Source organism: Stegostoma tigrinum, chromosome 2, assembly GCF_030684315.1.
Source record: "Stegostoma tigrinum isolate sSteTig4 chromosome 2, sSteTig4.hap1, whole genome shotgun sequence".
NCBI classification, from domain to species: domain Eukaryota; kingdom Metazoa; phylum Chordata; class Chondrichthyes; order Orectolobiformes; family Stegostomatidae; genus Stegostoma; species Stegostoma tigrinum.
Genome location: NC_081355.1, coordinates 21200515 through 21224013, shown reverse-complemented (window position 1 = coordinate 21224013; position 23499 = coordinate 21200515). Strand labels below are relative to the sequence as shown.

The window sequence follows — 23499 nt, the reverse complement described above, 5'->3', positions numbered from 1 at the left end:
GGAGGGGCTGGACCTTGGACTTGGGGAGGGTACTGCGGTCACTGCCCACAATGGGGGTACGAGTTGCGAGCATTAATGTGCGCAGCGTCAAGTCAACCGTGAGATGTGTGTCCACGTTGGCCTACCTGACCACCATCAAGGCGGACCTCCTGTTTCTGCAGGAGTGCGGGATACCGCACCTCGGCAGGTACGGGAAATGGTCCGGCGCCTGGACCTGTGGGCCTTCGATCTGGTCGGGGGGTAACGACTGTCGCTCCTCAGGCCTGGCTATTCTGCTGCGGGGGCGCGACTTCACCATCTCTCAAGTTCAGGAGGTGGTGGGGTGGGGAGCCTCCTAGTCGCTGACATCACCTACAGGAATGCTCCCCTGAGGCTGATCAACGTGTATGCCCCAGCGGTACGGAGTGAGCGGTTGGCCGTCCTGCAGCGGCTTCCACCCCTGCTGGCTACGTCCAGGCCGGTCATCCTAGGCGGAGACTTCAACTGCATCATCGATGCAGATGGAAGATCCGGCGTGGGGACAGCGGGTGGGGAGAGTCAACTGGACGTCACGTCCAGATTCCTGATGGGCACGGTGAAGGACGCCAAGCTGCTCGACGTCTTCAGCACCCCTGCAGACGGAGCGCAGCAGAGGTACACCTGGTCGCGGCCAGACGGGTCTATCCACTCAAGGATAGACTTCCTGTTTGTGTCAAGGACATTCTCGGTCAGCTCCACCGGCGTCGAGCCGGTGTTCTTCTCTGACCACTGCCTCCTGCTGGCCGACTGTCACTTACAGGACGACCAGCCGGCTGGCACGGGGATGTGGAAGCTCAACACGACTCTGTTGACCCCAGAGAACGTCGAGGAGCTTAAGGGGGAGTACGCCGGTTGGAGAACCGTGAAACCCCTCTTTGAGTCTCCAGGCGACTGGTGGGAGACGGTGAAGGAGAACATCAAGAGGTTCTTTGTCCTCAAGGGTGTTCAGAAGGCAAGAGAGAGGCGGGGAAAGCTGTCGCGACTCCAGAAAAGGGTGCAGAACCTGCTCCTTCTGCAGTTGATGGGGGTCGATGTCACGGAGGACCTCCGCGAGGTGAGGGGCCAGCAAGCCTCGCTCTTCGCCGTGGAGGCCTCCAGGATAATCTTCCGGTCCAGGGTCCACTCCGTGGAGCAGGACGAGACGTGCTCGCGTTTCTTTTTTCAGAAGGTGCACAAAGAGAGCTCTGTGCTTAGCCGGCTGAAGGAGGACGACGGCTCGGTGACGTCGTCTCGGCCCGACATTTTGAGGTTGAGCAGATCCTTCTATGCCGGACTGTACGACATGGAGCCCACGGACAGCACGGCCTCCGAGTCGTTCCTGTCGTCTATCACGGAGGTCTTAGACGACGGCACGAGGGAGTGGCTGGACCGGCCGATATCCCTGGACGAGCTGGCCAGAGCCCTCAAGTCCTTGCAGAGGAATAGGACTCCCGGAAGCGACGGCTTACCGGTCGATCTGTATTCCGCTCTGTGGGGCCTTGTCGGCCAGGACCTGCTGGAGGTGTACGCTAGTGCGCTTCGGGCAGGGGAAATGTGCAAGTCCATGAGGAAGGGCATCATCACCCTCATTTACAAGAGGAAGGGGGAAGAGGGAAGAAATTAAGAATTGGCGTCCCATTTCACTTTTGAACGTGGACTACAAAATCCTGGCCAAGGTCATAGCCAACCGGGTCAGGCCTGTCCTGAAGTCAGTGATTCACCCTGACCAAACCTCTGCTGTGCCGGGCTGGAAGATCGCCGAGAGCCTCGCGCTCATCAGGGATATGATCGCCTACGTACAGGACAGGCGGGTGGACACCTGCCTCGTCAGCCTGGACCAGGAGAAGGCCTTCGACAGGGTCTCTCATGTTTTCATGAGGGACGTCCTCTCCCAATTGGGGTTCGGGGAGGGCATCCGCAATTGGATCCGGCTGCTCTACACCAACACCGTTAGCGCAGTCTCGATCAACGGGTGGGAATCGGACAGTTTTCCCGTCAGATCTGGAGTCAGGCAGGGCTGCCCACTCTCTCCTGCCTTGTTCGTGTGCTGTGTGGAGCTCTTCGCCGCCTCCATCAGGAAGGACGTGAGCCTGAAGGGCGTGACTATCCCAGGCAGCGGAGGCCTTCAGGTCAAGACCTCCCTGTACGTGGACGACGTCGCCGTCTTCTGCACCGATCGTCGGTCGGTGAGTAGACTATTGGACATCTGCGGCCAGTTTGAACTGGCCTCGGGTGCCAAAGTCAATAGGGGTAAGAGCGAGGTCATGTTCTTCGGGAACTGGGACGACCGCTCCTTCATCCCCTTCACCGTCAGGACAGACTACCTGAAGGTGCTGGGTGTTTGGTTTGGTGGAGCTGGGGCATGCACTAAGACTTGGGAGGAGCGTATTGCCAAATTGAAGCAGAAGCTGGGCAGGTGGACGCTCCGGTCCCTCTCCATCGCGGGTAAGAACCTAGTTGTCAGGTGTGAGGGGCTTTCGGTCCTGTTGTATGTGGCACAGGCCTGGCCTATTCCCTGGACCTGCGCCGCTGCGGTCACCCGGGCCATCTTCCACTTCATTTGGGGGTCGAGGATGGACCAGGTCCACAGGGACACCATGTACAAAGACCTGGAAAATGGGGGAAAGGGCGTACCGAACGCCACCCTCGCCCTGACGGCTACCTTTGTGTGCGGCTGCATCAAGCTGTGCGTAGATCCTCAGTACGCAAACACCAAGTGTCACTACTTACTGAGGTTCTACCTGTCCCCGGTGTTGCGAAGGATGGACCTGGCCTCATTGCCGCGGAACGCTCCGAGTAGTTGGACCGTTCCGTACCACTTGTCCTTCGTGGAGAAATTTTTGAAGGGAAACACCTTTGACCACAAGGCCGTCAGGCAGTGGTCAGCAGGTAGTATCCTCGGGACCCTTCGGGAAAAGGAGAGGGTGGATCCCGTCGTGTGGTTCCCCACGCAGACTGCCAAAGTCGTTTGGCAGAATGCCTCATCGCCAGAACTTTCAAACAAGCACAAGGACATTGCTTGGCTGGCGGTGAGAGGGGCTCTGCCAGTGAGATCCTTTATGCCTGCCCGGAATCTCTGCACCACCGCACGCTGCCCTCGAGGTGGCTGCGGGGGGGACGAGACTGTCGATCACCTCCTTCTGGAGTGTGCCTATGCGCAGGAGGTCTGGAGGGGGATGCAGTGGTATTTGTCCAGGTTCGTCCCAAGCAGCTCCGTGACACGGGACTCCGTGCTCTACGGGCTGTTTCCGGGGACGCACACCGAGACCAACATCAACTGCGCCAGGAGGACCATCAATGCGGTGAAAGACGCTCTTTGGTCTGCCCGCAACTTGCTGGTCTGCCAGCTGAAAGAACTGACCCCGACCGAGTGTTGCAGACTGGCGCACTCCAAGGCCCAGGACTACGTGCTGAGGGACACGCTAAAGCTTGGGGAGCCGCCGCCAAGGCGCGGTGGGGAAAGACCACCGTATGACTCCCCCTCATCCAGAAAAGGGAAAAGAACCCTATCTGGTAACAGGGCCCAGTTGGCGCCTTCCCCAACTGGTCGGGGGGCCAACGGGGACTGTGCGGGGTGACGACTGCCGGGGTATTTTCTTTGCTTTTTTTTTGTTTTTTTTTCCCTTTAGTTGGTGTATGTACCCCCTGCGTAATCCGGAGTGGCTTGCATGACTGGGTAGGTGTATAAATGTTTTATTTTTTTGTACATTCTATGAATAAAGTAATTTTTTCAAATAAAAAAAAGGTGATGAAATGTCTGAAAACTAACCTTCCAGCTCAGCGAGCAAACTCACATCCAGAACCTCAACCTGAGCTACAAATCTTCTCAAAACTCGCTAACTGTATTTATATGGTGAATCCAGTTGAATTTCTGGTCAATGATAACCCCCAGGATGTTGATTGTGGGGTTTCAGTGATGGGAACATCATTGAATGTCAAGGGGCGGTGTTTAAATTGTCTCTCATTGGACAGAGTCATTGCCTGGCATTTCAGTGGCATGAATGTTATTTGCCATTTGTCAGCCCAAGCCCGAATACTGCATTTGAACACGGACTGCTTGAGTGTCCAAGGAGTCATGAATTGTGTTAAACATTTTGCAATTATTGGCAAACCACCAATTCTGACCTTATGATGGAGAGAAAGTCAGTGGTGAAGCAACTGAAGATTGTTGGACCCAGGACATTACCCTGAGGAACTCCTGCAGAGATGTGTTGCAGCTGAGATGACTGACCTCCAACAACCACAACCATCTTCTACTGTGCCAGATATGAATAGAAATACAAAACAAGACGTCTGTTTGTGTGGTATTTCAACCACCATTCATTCATATTTTTATCCCTTCCCTAATTGGCCAGAGTGCATTAAGATCACCTTGGAGTAAGTAAACACTTTCCATTTTATCTAAACCTTTGGCTAAATCATAAAATTATAGAAACTGGTTTGAAAACAAGATGCAGCATGCAGTTTGGCTCAATTATTTTATTTTTATTTTACCCTATTATTACAATACAATAAACTAAACTAACAACATCCATATTTTACTTCGGAATGGTTTCTTTCAAGCAAATATTGCAACAATGTGGAAGCTATGATGTAACAAAGAAGCATGACATGCAGGCATTTTTATACTTCCATACAATCAGCTCAAATGTTCTTGCTGAAAAACAGGGCAAATTCATTTTTATTAAACGTATCCAGGTAAGAGCAAATAGGATGTGATGACTTCTATATAAGGAAGGGAACTCACGATACAAAACTGTAATTGAAAATTGCTCTTCTGATGAATATTGTATAACAACATTGGGATTCATATTACCATTAACAGACTGTACTTGGGCTGGATCTTACACCATTTTGCTAAGTCTAAGCTGCGTCATGTTTTTTGAAAAGTTCTCATCACAGGGCCGAGCAAGTTTTTTGGCCTTATCCAAACAAACACAATCATTAAGTACCTACTCTCTGTGCCCTTATGATGTCTCACGTATCTGATTTCCACCCCACCTTACTATACATTGTTACTGGAACATTTCGCTGCTCGGCGGACATCTTAGAATTCACCAGCATTTGAAGGTGCAGCATTAATGAGCCTTAAGAGTCCAAAAGGTTGTTGGAGGCTGGCACATATCAGATACCAATGTCCCTAGATTTGAGATGCATTTGCCCAGTGCCCAGGGAGCATGCTCTGTGATGTTGATACCCAGTTTCCAATGTGGAGGTTGTCCAGAGCAAGCAACAAGCTGAATCCAACAGGTATTCACTCCAGTTTCAAGGTCAAGATTTCCTGAAGTCTAGCTTGTTTGGAAATTTTGGTAAAATGGGAAGCTAAATATTAATGAGTTGAATTGTGCCATAACAAAGTGATTAACCAGCATTATTTCTTCATTATCAATTCATCACTGTCTATTTGTCTCTCCATGCCACTTGTGAAAAGCAGAAAAGGTGATGTGGGTAGGTCTCAAAGTTGAGATAGCTTAACTGCACCTGTTGCCTGATTCTGCAGACACCTTGCCATGACCCACACAAGGCAAATCCCTATGAGGTCCCATTCTTTAAGATTATTTGCTTGTCCTAACAATATAAAAAAGATCCTCCTATTCCTACTGAAGTCAGGATGGTCAATAAATAATTTAGAATCTCAGGCAGATGTAAAGCATTACTCTCCCACAAGAGGTAGTTGTGCAAACTCAATTCCCCACCTATACTCTCCTCTCCACCTATCTTCTCCTCTATCCATCTTCCGTCCACCTCTCCCTCTCTCCCTATTTATTCCAGAACCCTCTCCCCATCCCCCTCTCTGATGAAGGGTCTAGGCCCGAAACGTCAGCTTTTGTGCTCCTGAGATGCTGCTTGGCCTGCTGTGTTCATCCAGCTCTACACTTTATTATCTTGCTTTCTGCTTCTTCTTTTTTCATCTCTTGTCCAGAAGATCACAGCATGATGCAATTTCACCATTGTCCATGCTTTGTGTTCACCCTATCAGCATTTTCCAATACATCTCTTTCTCCTATTCTCATATGAGCTAATTCCTCTCTGTCCATCCTCAGAGGGACACAGATTGCTGGTTCATTACCTAACCTAGCACTTTGTCATTAAATATAGACACACGCAGATATAACATAATCTAGATACTAAGTACAATGTAGTTTCACATTTTACTCTACAATCTAAACAAATTTGACAAAATTTAGAAGAAGTATAAATCCAGGCTAAATCCATCCTGAACCTATCCTAATTGCCTATGCAAAAATCCTGATTTATTTTAATACTAATTCCAATGTTTCATTTCATACACTTAACAACTAACAATCCAGATGTATGATGTGCATTTGCATTTAAATCATACCAGTGGCCACATCAGTTTTGCAGCAGTAAGTTTCAACAAGCATGACACTTTTCATCTGGAATCAGCTACTTATTTTTTTAAACCATTGACAGTCTCTTGCAACCACTTCTCTTCATATTTTGCTTTCCTGCCTTCAAGTGCATGTAGAAAGTCATTGATAGTTAACTGTATTGTGTGATCAGTCTTCGTGGCTTTTGCATGGAGTTTTGTTTTAAGTATGTGTCACTTAGAGCTGTTAGCTTTGATATTTCCCTTTCAATATTTGAAATCTCTTGATCAGTAAACTGAACTCTACTCCTCATGATCCACTTTGCCTGTATTTCCATTTCCTTCTCAATTTTTGCTCTTTGTTCTTCCAGGAGCTCACTTCCTTTGGATTTCAACAAAGCAATTTTGGACAGGAGCCTGATCTGATTTCCAAGGACAGCCAACTTCCACCTGTTTGTGTTTGGCTCTTGCAGTTGAAACTGCAGATCTAGGAATTCTGTCGAATAATATTTGGACAATTCCACCTTTGTTCCCAGAAATTCTTCAAGACAGTCCTTCCAGTCATTCAGAGCATCTTCATCTCCCAAAATGTTTGCTTTGGTTTTCTCTATTTTAGCCAGAGTGCTTTTGATGGTGTTTCCATAACGCATGTTGCTCCGAATTGGTGTTGAGCATTTAGGGCAAAGGCTGAGCTTCAGTGTGGACTCATTATCTTCCGACTGTTGTATCCAGTCATCAAACCCAGGCAGTGCAACGACATGTTGGCAGTCTTCCAGCTGGACAAATCTGCTTTCAGGGTCAACTTCGTTCCCAAAGAATATCTCAGTGACTTCAGCCTCATGGCATACGCGGCACTTGCTGGGGCATGGCTCTCCACACAGTCCGATGCAAGGGTGCTTGCACTGAAGCACTTTCAGGCACGGCCTGTTGCAGGGTGCTCGGTCACAAGGCTCATGGCACAGCTTTGTGCAGCGTGAGTGCGGGCAGGCCCATTGGCAGGGCTCCATGCAGGGCACACACATCTTGCCACACGCCTTTGGACACTTGCCGTGTGGGCAGCGGTTCTCACACGGCTGGTCACAAGGAGGGCACTCTGTGGTTGAGCACTGCTTCTTGCACACATGGCCACAGATCAACGTTCGCTGGCAGGGAGAGCTGCAGGGAAGGTGAAGCCGCCCACCAGCACACTCTGAGCACATCGCCTGGCAGGAATGGCCGCATGCCAGTTGCACACCGCATTTCATTTGGCACAACAAGGATACACCAGCTGCCTCGGCCTCCTTCTGCAAGTGGCACATCACCTTCCTCTCATGCCCGCAACTCAGCGTGACACTGACCTTTACAGGGCACTTCCTTGTGCAGATCTCCCCGCAGCGCCGCATGCATTGGTGGCCGCACTCAATGGTTTTGGTGCAGGGCACCTGGCAGGTAAACATTTCAGGTGGACAGGAACAGGGTATCTGTTGCTCATGACCACACTGAGGGACGACTTTGGTTACCTTGACAGTACATTTGCCACATGGCTTACCACAAGGTGTAGGACATTGGTGCCCCTCCTTACAGCGTACCTGGCAGGGTTTGAGACATTTATACTGCTTGTGCTCCGGGTCAAAAGGATGACAAGGAGAGCCACACACATGACCGCATTCCAGTCGGAAATCACAAGGCTTGGTGCACCCTCCCTCAGGAACCTGTTTAAAATCTTCAGGCGTCGACACCAAAGTGTGGTTTTCTGGATGGTTTTGGCAGGACAGCCTGAGTGCAGGACCTATTTTTTCACTTCTGTATAGAAAATCTACTATACTGCTCCACAATGGGACTCTGCTGGACAACATACTCATGTTGCCTATGCAATAGAAGCCTTTCTTTGCCCGAGACAAAGCCACACAGATGCGGTTTGGAATCCGCAGGAAACCTACCACACCCTTCGGATTGCTTCGAACGAGTGACAGAATAACAATGTCATTCTCTTCCCCTTGGTATTTGTCCACCACACAGACCCGAACCCCATTGAATCGATTTTTTGGCATCAACTTCCTCAAGTACAGCAACTGCCCTGAGTATGTGGTAAGGATGGTTATCTGCGAAGGCTGGTATTCTTGTTGGATGAAATATTCACAAAGGGACTTCACAAAATGAGCCTCGTGCGGATTATGGTAGCTTTTTCCTTCCAGATTCACATTCTCCAGCTGCTGATGGTTAATAAAATACAGGTTTGTGGAGACCCCCTAATTCAGAACAAAAACAGAAAGCATCCTTAATATTTAGGCAGAAATTAACATTTAGTGTCAGGTGGTAAGATGCCTTTTCATAAGTCTGCACTTTCCATAGCCTGTATTATGAAAATGTCAACACCTCAGTGACGGTACAAGGGAGATTAATTGGAATGGAGCAAGGGATGAGGCATTTCACATTTTTGCTATTCATTCACAGGCTACTCCTCTGTCGTCATTGCTTTCCTAAATTGTAGTCCTCCCACCCCTGCCGGTATACAGATAAACTAACCAGGTCTCAGCTGTGAAGTTCAACCTGAATAAAATGAATGCTGAACAAGAGATAAATGTTGGTGTTGTGGTAATGTCACTGGATTCAATGATATAGGGTTAATGATATAGGAATATGGGTTTGAACCAGAGCAACTGGTGCAATTTAATTGTTATTAATAGGTCTTGAATGTAAACTAGCTTAGTAACACTGACCATGAAGTAATTATCGATTGTCATTAAAAACCTATCTGGTTCACTAATATCCTACAGGGAAGGAAGTTTGCTGTCCCTATCTGGTCTGGCCAACAGGTGACTCCAGGCCTGCATCAATGTGGTTGACTATTGACTGCCACCTGAAATGGCCCTAGCAGTTTCTTAGTAGAGGGGCAATTAGGGATTAACAACAAATGCTGGCTTTTCCAGCAACAGTCTCATGCAATTCATGGAAAGCAGCACATTATAAAACCCACAATATTTGGCAATAATTAAAGGCTGATGCTTATCAGGGAGAAATCCACAATGTTTCATCAAATAGTCCTATGAGATCTTTTATGTCCATGCAAAAGGACTGACAGACCCTTGGTTTAGCATCTCATGCAAAAAATATGGTGTGACCCGCATCTACAATTCTGAACAGGAATGAAAGCTGGAATTCTGTGCTCCAATCTCCAGGGTGGGCACTGAGCCCATTGAGTGAGAGCTCAACCAATTGAGGCACAGCTTAGACTTGTATCCGTGGTGTGATTATACCCTGTAACAGCACCTAGTACCCAACATCTCATATCAATGTCTGATCCAAAGGTTACAAATGGCAACACTAACTGTAGAAAATCTACAGCCTAATGTCTTCTGGGAAGGAGGTCCAAGTAAGACACAAAATATTCACTAGCTTACAGTAAAACCTACCTTGATCTTTTCATAGAGTTGCACAGACAGTGAATTTTCCAACTTGTCATAGATGTGTGGAGTTATCAGGCTTGCAATTTCAGGGCGCATACGATGCTGAGTAAGGAATGGAAAAAGAATTACGATGAGATTCCTGAAAACTGGTTTAAGATAAAATTGGTACACACTGACAGTGCAGAACTAAGAACTGATGCAGAAAAACTCTCAACAACTGGAGAAAAATAACCAGATCACAACATACTATTGTGGGCACTTCAAAAGCAAAACCGTCAGGGCACATGATTTTCAGAGGAAATTACTAGGGGCAGAAATTTTTTTAAATCTCCCAGCAAGAGAGAGTTTTGATACAATTCTCTTCCTCAAACTATCAGTCTAATATCATTAGTTCACCTTCTATTGAACAGATCAGTGTAATATTCAGTACCCAGGATACGAATTCCAAAATCAATTAGTCAGTTAAGAAATTTTGTTGTTGAATAGGAGAGAAGTGATATTCGAACAACTGCAGATGCAATGCTAGAAATTATAATACAAGCAGAAATTAATGGAAACACTTAATAGGCAGGCAATCTCCTAATGTAGAAAGAGAAATTGAGATGTTTGAGGTTAATGAACTTCTAAATTTCTTTTCTGATGCAAGGTCAAATATTTAACTCTTTATAGTGATTAAACTTTGTGGCTTTTTTGTTCTCCCTCTTCTTTCAACTCCATACCTTTCCTCTCCTGACCTTAATTCCACACCCAGTTTTTGTAAATGCATTTTAATAATAGTTGTTATTACACTTCAGCCTGATCCTGTTGGGCATTTCAACAGACGCAAGTCATCAGCTTTGACTGGCAAGCAATGTAGAATGTTGGTGTCTCTCTCTGGTCTGAAATATAGTTTCATCTCAACGGTCAACCAGCTCTGAGCAGAGACAAGAAATTCCATTGTACATACAAATGCTGTATCCACCCATTGAAAAGGGTAGGGCGTAAGGGATGGAAGATGATGTGCTCCATTTTATATAAGATCAAACCTCAATATTGTAAGAGAACAAAGCTGTTATCCTATTCCCAAAATCAGGCACAGAATTTTACCATTTGGTGCAACACATAGCTGATGGAAAAAGCTATCTCATTGCTTTCACTCTACTGCTCTTTTGTTACAGTATGAAGATTTTCCTTCATGGCCCCTTTTCACCCCACTGATATAAAACAGAAGATTATTAAGATTTGCAGATGTTACAGTCCCTCATTCATTCATTTGGTCACTGGCAGTTCATACCAATAGCCAGTGGCTGATTAGACTACAAATGTAAAGAAACATTATACTTCAGTAAAGAAACTGTTGAAATTAGAGGCATGTATCACAGATTTCAAATTAGGCATTGGTGCATGGCACCTCAGTATCAAACTTGATGGTTTTGATCCATGCTTAGAGGAAAAGACTCAAAAATTGGCATCTTTTTCCTGATTTCTCTCACTTTCCAAGGCAGAGACCACAACTGAAGGTTGACCGGAAAGTATGTCAATAATCCTTGAAGACAGGAAGAAGGTGAAAGAGTGTAATTTCAGGATCATTTTGTGTCACAAAAAGCAAAATGGACTCAGACTCTCATGAATCTTAGTTAAATTGCCAACAGTTACCAGATAAGAAAACTAACTCACTTGATAATCAAGCCGGACAAATTCTACTTTCATTCTAATCAGCCGCTCAAACAAAGAGACATCCAAGTTGAAATCTCTTGCAAGCTCATACACTGTTGCACTTGGACGAAGCTGAAATTAGGTGATAAAACATTAAATTAGCATAAAAGTTGTAAAGTGCAGCAAATTGTAACACTCCTCCCTTTCTAATCTTCAAAACTGAACACAGGATTAATTGCTTACTGACAGGAGACAAAGCATAATTTGAGTTTGCTTCGCTAAAGTTGAACCAATCAGAGCGAGAAGACTTGCATTAATATAGCACCTCAAGTCATCCCCAAAGGAATGAAGTACTTGTGGGGAATTACTGTTATTATTGTAGGAAAGCTAGTGCTAATTAGAAAACAGCAGGGTCCCACAAGCAGTAATGTGACAATGACCGGATGATAAAGTGTAGAGCTGGATGAACACAGCAAGCCAAGCAGCATCTTAGGAGCACAAAAGCTGACGTTTCGGGCCTAGACCCTTCCCGAAATGTCAGCTTTTGTGCTCCTAAGATGCTGATGGGCCTGCTGCATTCATCCAGCTCTACACTTTGTTATCTCGGATTCTCCAGCATCCGCAGTTCCCATTATCTCTGACAATGACCAGATAACATGTTACAGTGATCTTGGTTGAAGATATCAAGAAATAAGGGGCTGAGAAAGTGGGAATGATTCCCCTTCTTTTCTTTGAATGGCACCCTTCCCATCCAGTTGAAAAGGCAAATTGGAGCCTTGATTTCCTGTCACGTGTAAAATCGGACACCTCTGATAGTGAAACATTCCTTTTGTATTGTACTAGAGTGTTGCCCCTGATTATACATTGGAGTCAACATGAACTTGTGAATTCAAGCAGATTGCAAAAAGTTGAGACTCAGGATCGCTGATCTTATTTTCTATTTTCTGGTCATTCTCACATTGCAACTCCCTTGGGGCATTGCTGTACTATAATTAGCGACTAGATTTTCTTCCGTTGCATTCGCAATTAAAATAGTGACACATTTCAAAAAGTACCGAGTTAGTGTAATATACCTAGATTTGTATTGATGATACAATGTCAGACCTTAAGACATCAGAGCAGAAGCAGGACATTTAGCCCATGGAGATGACCTGACCATTCGATGCGATCATGGTTGGTCTGATTCCACTGAAACATACAGAATTCTTGAGGGAATCGTTGGGTAGATAACACTTCCCAGACTTGACAGTGAGAACTAAGTTCCACACAATCATTTCAAATGACTGGTCATTGAAGACATTGATGACGAAGAAGGTATCCACTGAAAGGATTGGGAACCTTTGAAATACTCAAAGCTGTGGATGCTCAGTCATTGAGTATATTTGAGACACAGATCAATACATTTTTAGGTACTAAGGGAATTAATTGATATAGGCAGTTGGAAGATTAACCATGATCACAATGAATGATGGAGCTGACGAACCAGGTGGTTTAATCTTTCATGTTAGGGCAAAGCTTTCATGATTCTGAAGGCTGATGGTCTGAACAAACAGAAATACTTAAAATAAAAGAAATTCAAAGTCAGCGCAAATATAAATCAAGACAGACCAAAAACAGGCTACTGACTCATCTTCCATTTGTTTGTGTTGTATAAGTCCTAAATGTTTGACCTCCCTTCAGTAATAATTCTTACCTGCTGATGATCACCAATTAAAATGAGGTGTTCGCAGGCTGAGCTAAGGGTCGTGAGTATATGAGCTTCCAGCACTTCAGCTGCCTCTTCTACAATCACAATCCTTGGCTGAATGTCCTGCAGGACAGTTCTGTATCTTGCTGCACCTAAAAAAAGAAACATTTCAATCTGTGTAATAAATGTATACAGCACCTTTAACATCATCCCAAAGTGCTTCAGAAGAGCATTAAAAAGTATATGACACAGAAACACATAAAAAAAATTAGGTCAAATGACCAAACACTTGGGTAAGTTTTGAAGCATATCTTAAAGGGGAAAATGTGAATAGGGAGCTGGATAACTATGTGGAGAGAATTTCACAGCTTAGGGCCTAGGCAGCTGAAGACTAGGACACTCAAAACGAGGAAACATTAGAGGACCTCAGGTATCCTGGGAGACTGTGGGGCTGGAAAAGAAAGGGACAAGTGCATGGAGGGATTTAAAAACAAGAATGAGCGCTTGAAAATCAAGATAATGCTTGATTGTGACCCAATATTAGTCAACAAGCACAAGTAGATGGGAGATAGTAAGAACTGCTGATGCTGGAGTCAGAGATAACAGAGTGTGGAGCTGGAGGAACACAGTAGGCCAGGCAGCATCAGAGGAGCAGGAAAACTGACGTTTCGGGTTGGGACCCTTCCGAAATGTAAATGGGACTTGGTGTGAGTTAAGACACGGGCAGATCTTTGTAGAGGGTAGAACAAGGATTTTATCAGCCAGGAGTACATTGAAATAGTCAAGTGTAGAGGTAAGAAATGCACAAAAGAGGTTCCCACAGCAGGTCACCTGAGACAGTGTGAAGTCAGGAGATGTTACAGAAATGAAAAGGGGTGGACTTGGTGATGACACCAAATGACGTCAGAAGCTCATCTCAGGGTCAAACCCAAGGTTGTGAACAGACTTACTCAGTCTCAGACTGTTGGCAGTGTGTTGCCAGGACAAAGTCAATAGCTAGGGAACAGAGTTTGGATCAGCGATCAAGTCCTCCCAATAATGGAGGAAATTTTCATTCAGCTAGCAGAGAATTCAAGAGTGATGGTGATGGGGTGCAATCAGGATACATTCTCCAGAGTCACCTCTCAATACAGGATCAACATAGCTGTTTGTGCAAGACTATGGAGCAATGAGGTATAATACATCCTCCTTGAAATAAAAGGTCAAAATGGTCTATTTTGTTAATGATTTGCTCATACATATGAGGGAAAAAAAACTGCCAATACACAGGACAGCGCATTTTTGCTATGGCCTCCATTTCCTTCCAGTGCGTACAAATTTTCTCATGACTGTATAAACCATTCAAGGAGCAGAGGAGAAATTAAACTAAAAACGTTGGTAAACCCAATGCCCACCGGAGAATGTGCTTGGTATAATTATATCCAAGGATCTGAAGTGAGAGATAATAAAATGCTGTTGAAATTAGCATTAAACTAAAATTCAAAAAAGTTAAAGCATAGTTTTGTTTGTGAACGATGCAAAGCAACTATCACAATGAAGAAAGTTGATATTTTCCAACTGTTTTTCATGGAAGCAAGTAAATGTAAAAAGAATATTTATTATCACTGTTAGAAGTAGCTTTGTGTACCTGTTGTGGTCATTCCCACCACTTTAGCCGCTCTAAGGATGATCAGTTCCTCTTGGTTTCTTAGCTCAAGGAGGCGGTTAACAATCTTCTGATATTGCTGTTCATGTCTTAATATTTTACGTCTGGTTTCAGTTTGGTACTTTGACAACCACAACCTGAAATAAGATCACCTCGTTACACCATTATCTGGGCAATCCATCATTGGCAGATACTGGATGGCATTTAATGTCTCCCCTTCCCCCCCCCAAACTAACCCACAGGTGAGTTCAGATGCAGAGGAGCTCTGTGTTTGAGCAACAGTATGCAAGATGGAGATCCCACTGCCTTTCCACCTCCTATTGATCATATCTGGGGGTCCTGCCATTAGAAAGGTTGCTCAGCAAACCCTAACTGCTATCCTCTGCCCTTACTGCTAAGCTCTTTACAACGACTAGGTGGCAATGTCTCCATTTGCAACTCCCATAGCCAACCACTCATACATATGCGGAGATCCGTCAGGGATTCTCATGGTAGATGGCACAATAATACAGGCAATGGCCACTACTCCTGGAGGCGCAGCTGGTTCTGAAGAGCTTCCAGCTTCAGACTGACAGTAGCCCTCAATAGCGGGATCATACTCTGCCCTACTGGTGGTGTTATTGGATGTGAGGCTCGATGTGCCTGGGTGTATGCCTGATTGGAACACAGTAGGATCAAGGTGCCCAAAGATAAAAAAACAGGCATATAATAACCAACAAGCATTGCACAGCATCAGCGAACATCCCCATTTCTGGCTTCATGATGGAGAAAAGGCCACTGATGAAGTAGCTGAAGATGGTAGGGCCTACAAACTCCACGGAGAAATTCCCACAGAAGTGTCCTGGGACTGCAATGATTGATTTCCATCAATGCCAAACAGCTTCGTTGCAAAGGGATTTCGCCCTGATTCCCACTGACTCCAGTTAGAGCTTGTTGATATCATACTAGATTTAATGCTGCCTTGATGTTTAAAACAGTCACTTTCACCTTACCTCTAAGAATTCAGCTCTTTTGTCCTGTAATGAGATCAGATGCTGAATGTCTCTGGAAGAACCCAAACTAAGATTCGGTGAGTAAGTTATTACTGAGCAAATGCCACCTGATAGCACTGCCGATAGCCAACTGCATAGCTTTACTCATGATTGCAAGTCAGCTGGATAGGCTGGTAATTGGCTGGGTTTGATTTATGCTGCTTACTGTGTACAGGACATAGCTGAGCAATTTTCTACATTGCTGGGAAAACGTCAGTGCTGTAGCTGTATGGGAACAAATTGGTAACATGCAAGGCTAGTTCTGGAGCACAATCCTTCAATACTATTGCCAGAATAAGCCTTTGCAGTATCCATTGTACTCAGCCATTTCTTGGCATCATTTGGAGTGAACTGAATTGGCTGAAGTCCGACGTCCGTATTGCTGAGGCCCTTGGGAGAAAGACAAAATGGGTCGTCCAATAGGCACTCCAACTGAAGTTGGTAATCCTTGTCTTTTGCATTAAAATGCTGAGCTCCCCTATCATTGAGGATGGGGTGTTTGTGGAGACACATCCTTCTGTTGGCTGTTTAACTATCCAGGATTCAACATAGCAGGTGTGCGAAGTGTAGGTCCAGCCTGTCGGTTGCGAAGTCACCGACCTCTGTCAAATGCTTGCTGCTTCTACTGTTTAGTGTAGAAACAGACCTATGATGTTGCTCACCACCACCTCACCAATGACAGTGAGGCACGGGCAATAAATATTGGCCCAGCTAGTGACTTCCAAATCATATGAATGAATAAAAAGAAAAACAGACAATTGCTGAGTGGTACTGCTAGTATTTTACCTGCGACAAGGGGAGACCTACACTGTGAGGAATCCCATTAACAAGTGGGCCTATAAGAGGCAAGACCTCTCCAAAAAAAAAAGAGATTCTCCACAGTCAATCCTCCTGTCTGGCCTATTGACCCTGGTCCTCTCTCATCTCCATCACTGAGACCTCAAAACTTGGACTTACCTGTGCTCCTAGGCATGGTGGGTCTACCTGTAGCTCCAACAGGGACTACTGCTGCCTGGTGTTGCTCAACCATCTGTTTGGCTGGCATTTGTGTCAGATGAGACTTCTTCCTTAGATAATGGTGGAAGTCTCTCTTTAAAGCAATTAACACCACGTCGTGTTCAATTTCTGTGTTAGGTTGGGGGGATGGTGTCTGCAGTGGTGCACAGCTCCCCATTAAATGTAAAACCACATTTTAATATTGAAGTAAGTTCCATCTTTCTAAGATTATGCCAAACTACCATCTGCAATGTGACTTTTATCACATCAACGCTGCAGATTCAAAGTACTTCACATCCATACACTTTGACCATAAAGAAATTAACTTTGGATTACAGTTTACTGAAACATTTTACTCCATCTGCACTATACCAGAGTCATTTTTAAGATTATCCAGCCATGATGATTAAGGCTTCAAGGGAAGTTTTACTGTATCAGCAGTGGTTAGTGGGTGGATGGGCTCAAACAGAAAGTTGTCAAAATGTTAACCTTTTGAAATAGTTAATTTAAAAAGATGTAATTTACACATCATCTCAAGCACAATTAATTAGCCAGTTAATGAGAAATTAAACCTGTACAATCTCCAGCGATCAAGCAGTGCAAGTTCCCAAACATTATCGATACTGTCAGCTTCATCTTCTGGCATATAGCCTGTAAGCTTCAACTGTTTCTTTACCATTTTTCGTATCCTATCCTTTGTTTCCTTGGTTTGCTATTTAAAAACAGTAAAGAGTCATTTACTACAATGAGAGCTAGCAATAAGTAGTTCATCAGTGTTTCCAGTGTGTATGGTCTCACCAAACATTTTGAGAAAAATCTATGGCCCTTAATAGTGCAAGTGGCATTTTGATACCAGGACCAGCTTCAGAATGGCTGCAACTGAAGCACTAAATTATAACTCTGAATACTGCACACAGCTAGAAGAGATTTACCATTTCTTGTTAAACCAAGATCACTGTTCAGTTGAAATTAGCCATAAGCCATTTATCTCAAAAAGAACCTACAACATAAAATAGGCCTTTAAAGCAACCAGTTGATGTTAGCCTTTACATTGCATCAGAATAAATAATTTGAATCACTTTTATCACCCTGTTCTCATATTCTTTCATTTCCTTTACCTTTAGCTAGCTCTCTAATCTGTTCTTTAATATTGACAGTTTCTGACTCAGCTAGCAATCCTGACAGTAAATTCCACAGCCTCTCAATCATCTATGCAAAGAGGATTTTTATTTCCACTGTCTTAAATCTCAACTTTATATCGACAGTCTCCAAGTCATGACGCCAAGCTACTGGAAATAATCTGCTTTTGCCTACTTTGGACTATCTTCACAATTCTAATGGCTTTTTCTGTCCTGTATATTCTAGAAAAGCTGTCCAACTATGTTGAAAGTTAGTTTGGTTTTATGAACTAAGACTATTGCAGCAAGCTTATTGTGGACAGCAGAGTGGCTCAATGGTTAGCACTGCTGCTTCAGAGTGCCTGGGACCTGCGTTTGATTCCAGCCTCAGGAGACTGCCAGTTGGAGTTTGCACATTCTTCCCATGTTTGAATGGTTTTCCTCCAGGTGCTCCAGTTTTCTCCCACAGTCCAAAGATGTGTAGGTTACGTGGATTAGCCACGGGGAGGTGCATGGTTACAGGGATAGGGTAGGGCGTGTGTCTGGGTGGGATACTCTTCAGAGGATCAGTGTAAACTTGATGGGCTGAATGGCCTGGTTCCACACTGTAGGAATTCTATTCTATGATTTGTCACGTTGACATACTGCATTTGCAGTGGAACAGCTTCGCAGCAAAAATTCTCCTGCTTTTTTTTCTGTATTAATTAGTTGAGAATTTTCTCCCAAAGAAGGTTTGGCCCTCTGATATCAATAGAATACTGCCTCTTTTTTGTGGTGGGCTTAGAGAAGGGTTACAGCAAGCTGTCAGCTTTCTTACTGGGATTCTTATCACTATGGGGCACAATTACCCATTGACTTACAAAAGTGCAAGAGTGGGGAGCACAGCCGTAGCTCCCTCAAGAAATAACCAGGAGTCAAATTCTTCAATGCAATTTCAGACAACATTTTCACTATTACAATCTTAAAATCTCATCATTTTTAACATAGACATTTATATCAACCAAAAAATCATAATGGTTATGGATTGGTGTTAACATCGATTTTCTGCCTATTAGAGCATCTTATTTGCTCAGTTTATCTTGGAGAGAAAGAACTGGATTTACTCACTCATTCACACTTTAAAGGAACATAGTTAAACAGCATCTCCTGAAAGTGCTGTTATATTTTGGGAACAAAACCTTTCTAATCCCATCTAAATGATATGCAATTATTATTTGTGCTGACCTCAGTTTACATGAGGTTGGTTGCAATCCATGCAGCCTTGTTCGGTTTATTTAACAGTAATCCACAGCTTTCTTACAAATCCCTAAGATACCCCTACCCATCATCACTGGCTTGGGTGTCATTGCACAAATACACCGGGCAGCATGATGACTCAGTGGTTAGCACTGCTGCCTGACAGTGTCAGAGACCCAGGTTTGATTCCAGCCTTGGGTGACTGTCTGTGTGGTGTTTGTACATTCTCCCCGTGTCTGCGTAGGTTTCCTCCTGCAGTCCAAACATGTCCAGGTTAGGTGGATTGGTCATGGGAAATGCAGGGTTACAGGGATAGGGTTGGGGGGTGTGGGGTCTGGGTGGGATGGTCTTGGGCGGGGGATGGCGTGAACATGATGGGCCGCTTCCACGCTGTAGGGATTCAGTGATGATAAGAAATGGGAACTTTATTCAGATGAAGAAACAGCAGTGGTACATACATTGAAGAACATACAAATCAGCCAATGCATTGCAGTAAACCTCCCTGTCACTATGGAAGATTAGTAATACCTCAGTTGTCTGGATGGCTGGTTTGGTGATGCAGAATTATGGCAACAGCATGTGTTCAATTCCTGCACTAACTGAGGTTACTGTGAAGAACTCTCCTCAACCTTGCCCCTTGCCTGAGGAGCGGTGACTCTCAGGTTAAACCACCACGAGTTGTCTCTCACTAATGAAACAGCCGCCCTACGATCCAGCAGGACCATGGCAACAGCATTTTTACTAGGTCTATTCCCTCTCATTCTCTATAGGTACCTGATTTTGGAGTAAAGTGCAGTCCCATATCTCACTTATAATTGGCTTGAGAAATTCAAGAATTTTTGAACTCAAACTGTTTAACAGTAAATGCAAGATAATAAAGTGTGAAGCTGGATGAACACAGCAGGCCAAGCAGCATCTCAGGAGCACAAAAGCTGATGTTTCACCTCTCTGATGAAGGGTCTAGGCCCGAAACGTCAGCTTTTGTGCTCCTGAGATGCTGCTTGGCCTGCTGTGTTCATCCAGCTTCACACTTTAATATCTTGGATTCTCCAGCATCTGCAGTTCCCATTATCACTAACAGTAAACGCAAACTATTTGTCAAATATTCACAGAATACTGATGTAACACAAAAATAAATTCAAATTGAAACATACCAGGAAAAAATGTTCTTTACACCGTACAACATTAAAATATTCTCTTCGAGATTGTCATGGCAAGGCTGGAGATTCACATCAAATAACTTAAATAAATACTATTTACTTGGTTAGAACAGAGATCTGTACAGCACAGGAATGGGGCCTTCAGCCCATGATGTTTTGCTGAACATAATGCCAGATTTAAACTAATCCCTTCTCCCTGCCCTTGCTCCATATCCCTCCATTTCTTGCATATTCATGTGCTTATCTAAAAGCTCCTTAAATGCCTCTATTGTATCTGCCTCCACCACCAGCCCATGCAGCGCGTTCCAGGCTCCTATCACTCTCTGTGTAAAAAAACTTGCCCCTCATCTTTGAAATTCCACCCGCCCCCACCCCCCCCCCCCCACCTTAAATGCACATCCCCTTGTATTAGACATTTCAATTCTGGGCAAAGATTCAGACAGTCAACCCTGTCACTGCATTATGATTTTGTAGACTCCAATCAAGTCTCCCCTCAGCCTCTGCCGCTCTAGAGAAAATAACCTGAGGTTTTCTAGCCTCTCCATATAGCTCAACTCTCAAATCCAGGCAGCATTCTGGTAGACCTCTTCTGCACCCTCTCCAAAGTCCTCACATCCTTCATGTAATGTAGCAACCAGAATTGAACACAAGTGGTAAGAAAAGGTTACCCAAAATTCATTACATCACATTTTCTGAAGTTCTCAAGCAGCTTCTGTTAGCTGCTAATACAATACTAAATAAGAAGCTAGTCAGTACAAATTGTTCATTTCTCTTACTATTTTACGATTATCTGACCATTCTTAAAAGGTGTGTGAATTGATACATCTGCCTGAAATTTGCTGAAACTCTGGATGTGAGTTTGTTCGCTGAGCTGGAAGGTTGGTTTTCAGACGTTTCGTCACCATTCTAGGTAACATCATCAGTGAGCCTCCGGTGAAGCGCTGGTGTTATGTCCCGCTTTCTATTTATCTGGTTAGGTTTCCTTGGGTTGGTGATGTCATTTCCTGCTTTGGCAATGCCATTTCCTGTTCTTTTTCTCAAGGGTGGCAGATGGGCTCCAAATCAATGTGTTTGTTGATGGAGTTCCGGTTGGAATGCCACGCTTCTAGGAATTCTCGTGCGTATCTCTGTTTGGCTTGTCCTAGGATGGATGTGTTGTCCCAATCAAAGTGGTGTCCTTCCTCATCTGTATGTAAGGATACGAGTGATAGTGGATCATGTCTATCACTAGTATCCTTACATACAGATGAGGAAGGACACCACTTTGATTGGGACAACACATCCATCCTAGGACAAGCCAACCAGAGATACGCACGAGAATTCCTAGAAGCGTGGCATTCCAACCGGAACTCATCAACAAACACATTGATTTGGAGTCCATCTACCACCCTTTGAGAAAAAGAGCAGGAAATGACATCACCAACCCAAGGAAACCTAAACAGATAAATAGAAAGCAGGGCATTACACCAGCGCTTCACCGGAGGCTCACTGATGACGTTACCTAGAATGGTGACGAAACGTCTGAAAACAAACCTTCCAGCTCAGTGAGCAAACTCACATCCAGAACCTCAACCTGAGCTACAAATCTTCTCAGAACTCGATATGCTGAAATTAAACAGACAGGAACTGATAGACAAAGTACTAATGTTAAAAAGCAGACCTGGCTTGTTTACCAACTCTGTTGTAGCTTTTCTATTTATGGTTAATTCAACATCTATGTGTTTTACATCAGACACATTCTTGAATACTTGGGAGCTATAAAAGACTTCAAACTAAGATCCAAAGCATTCTCACTGAATGAGAATTTTTGATCCCCACAATGGCTCTTGAGACAGACTTATTAAAGATTGCATGCTGGGTCAGGAAGCACATGGAGGCATTATTAACGTTAGCCAATTGGTATGCTGATGTTTATGCTGTCTGTATAATTTTGCCATTTGCATTATATCTTCAATAAATCTCCCAAAAATGTAACCCCACCACACAGAAAGCAAGGGTAGCAGGTGCATAGTCATACCGTAACTCCTGGTTCTCTACATCATCCTTAATTGGACATTTCCTTCACTTCACTATTCCTTCTCACCACTAGGTCAATATCACAAACGCCCTTACCTAACAGCCTTGAGTGCTCCCTCTCCACACAGACTGCAGCGGTTAGCAGAGACAACTTACTACTAGATTTTCAAGTCATCAACATTGATTCAGTTGAGAGCACACTTTGATCTGAGTGAGAAGCTTGTGGCTTCAAGTCCCACAGCAGGGACTTCAGCACAAACCCTGATTGGATGCTCTAATGCAATAACATTGCAGTGCCACATTGTCAAGGGTGGCCTTTCAGTTGAGAGGACCAGACCGGCCTTTCAGGTAGATGTAAAATATCCCATGTTGCTGATTTGAAGCAAAGTGTGGGAGCTTGGCCCTATCCTGGCTAATCATTATTTCTCAACTAGCATCAATTAAATAAATTGTCTGCTTTTAGGGTCTGACTGTGTGGAAATTGGTAGTCATAATTCCAATAGTGTAACAGGGACTATTCTTTAGAAACAGTGTTCATAAGCTTCTGAAGGGTATTATCTAAACACAAGTTCTTTCTCTTCAAGGAGAACTAAGACTGGTTAATAAATGCCAATGATAAATACCCCAAAACAAAGATTTTTTAAAAGCGTACCTCCCATTCACCATCACTGTTACTCTCAGCTTGAGATCTGGAAAGGAATGCAGTGCCTTTAGTTTTAAAGGCCAGAAACCTATCCTGGATTTCAGCCAAACGGGCAGTTGCATTCTTCACTTGTTTCTGAATGTCTTCGTCTTCAATCATTCTGTCTGCCTCCAACAGCTCAGCCTCCTCAGTCACTTGAATTAGCTCGTCATCATCTTCCTCTTCAGCCAGGTCACTGGAAGTTCCTGAAAGTATTTAGGTAATTTATCCCTTCATGAAGGAACAAAAATATTATTTGCAACAGAAAACAAAACAAAGCACAAACCTGAGCTGCCAGAGGAATTGGTGGAGGCCGGTATAATTTAAAAGGCATCTGAGTGGGTAAATGAATAGGAACAGCTTAGAGGCATGTGGACCAAATGCTGGAAAATAGGACTAGATTAATTTCAGATATCTGGTCGGCATGGGCAAGTTGGACCGAAGGATCTGTTTCTGTGCTGTACGCCTCTATGACTCATGACAAAGCCAAACAACAAGTCATCAGATCTAGCAGCAACTTAGGAGCACAAAAGCTGACGTTTCAGGCCTAGAAGGGTCTAGGCCCGAAACGTCAGCTTT

At 44.4% G+C, this 23499-nt stretch overlaps 1 protein-coding gene across 1 annotated transcript in view; it reads right to left on the bottom strand.

The window, feature by feature from the left end:
• Positions 1-4471: 4471 nt before the first annotated feature.
• The window catches only part of LOC125465597 (NFX1-type zinc finger-containing protein 1-like), a 63015-nt gene continuing 43987 nt past the window's right edge, over positions 4472-23499 (bottom strand). The window contains 8 exon segments of the mRNA XM_059652771.1: positions 4472-6516; positions 6519-8556; positions 9721-9816; positions 11371-11481; positions 13043-13188; positions 14664-14818; positions 17281-17420; positions 22891-23126. Coding sequence (XP_059508754.1) covers positions 6410-6516; positions 6519-8556; positions 9721-9816; positions 11371-11481; positions 13043-13188; positions 14664-14818; positions 17281-17420; positions 22891-23126 — 3029 coding nt within the window. The 3' untranslated portion in view covers positions 4472-6409.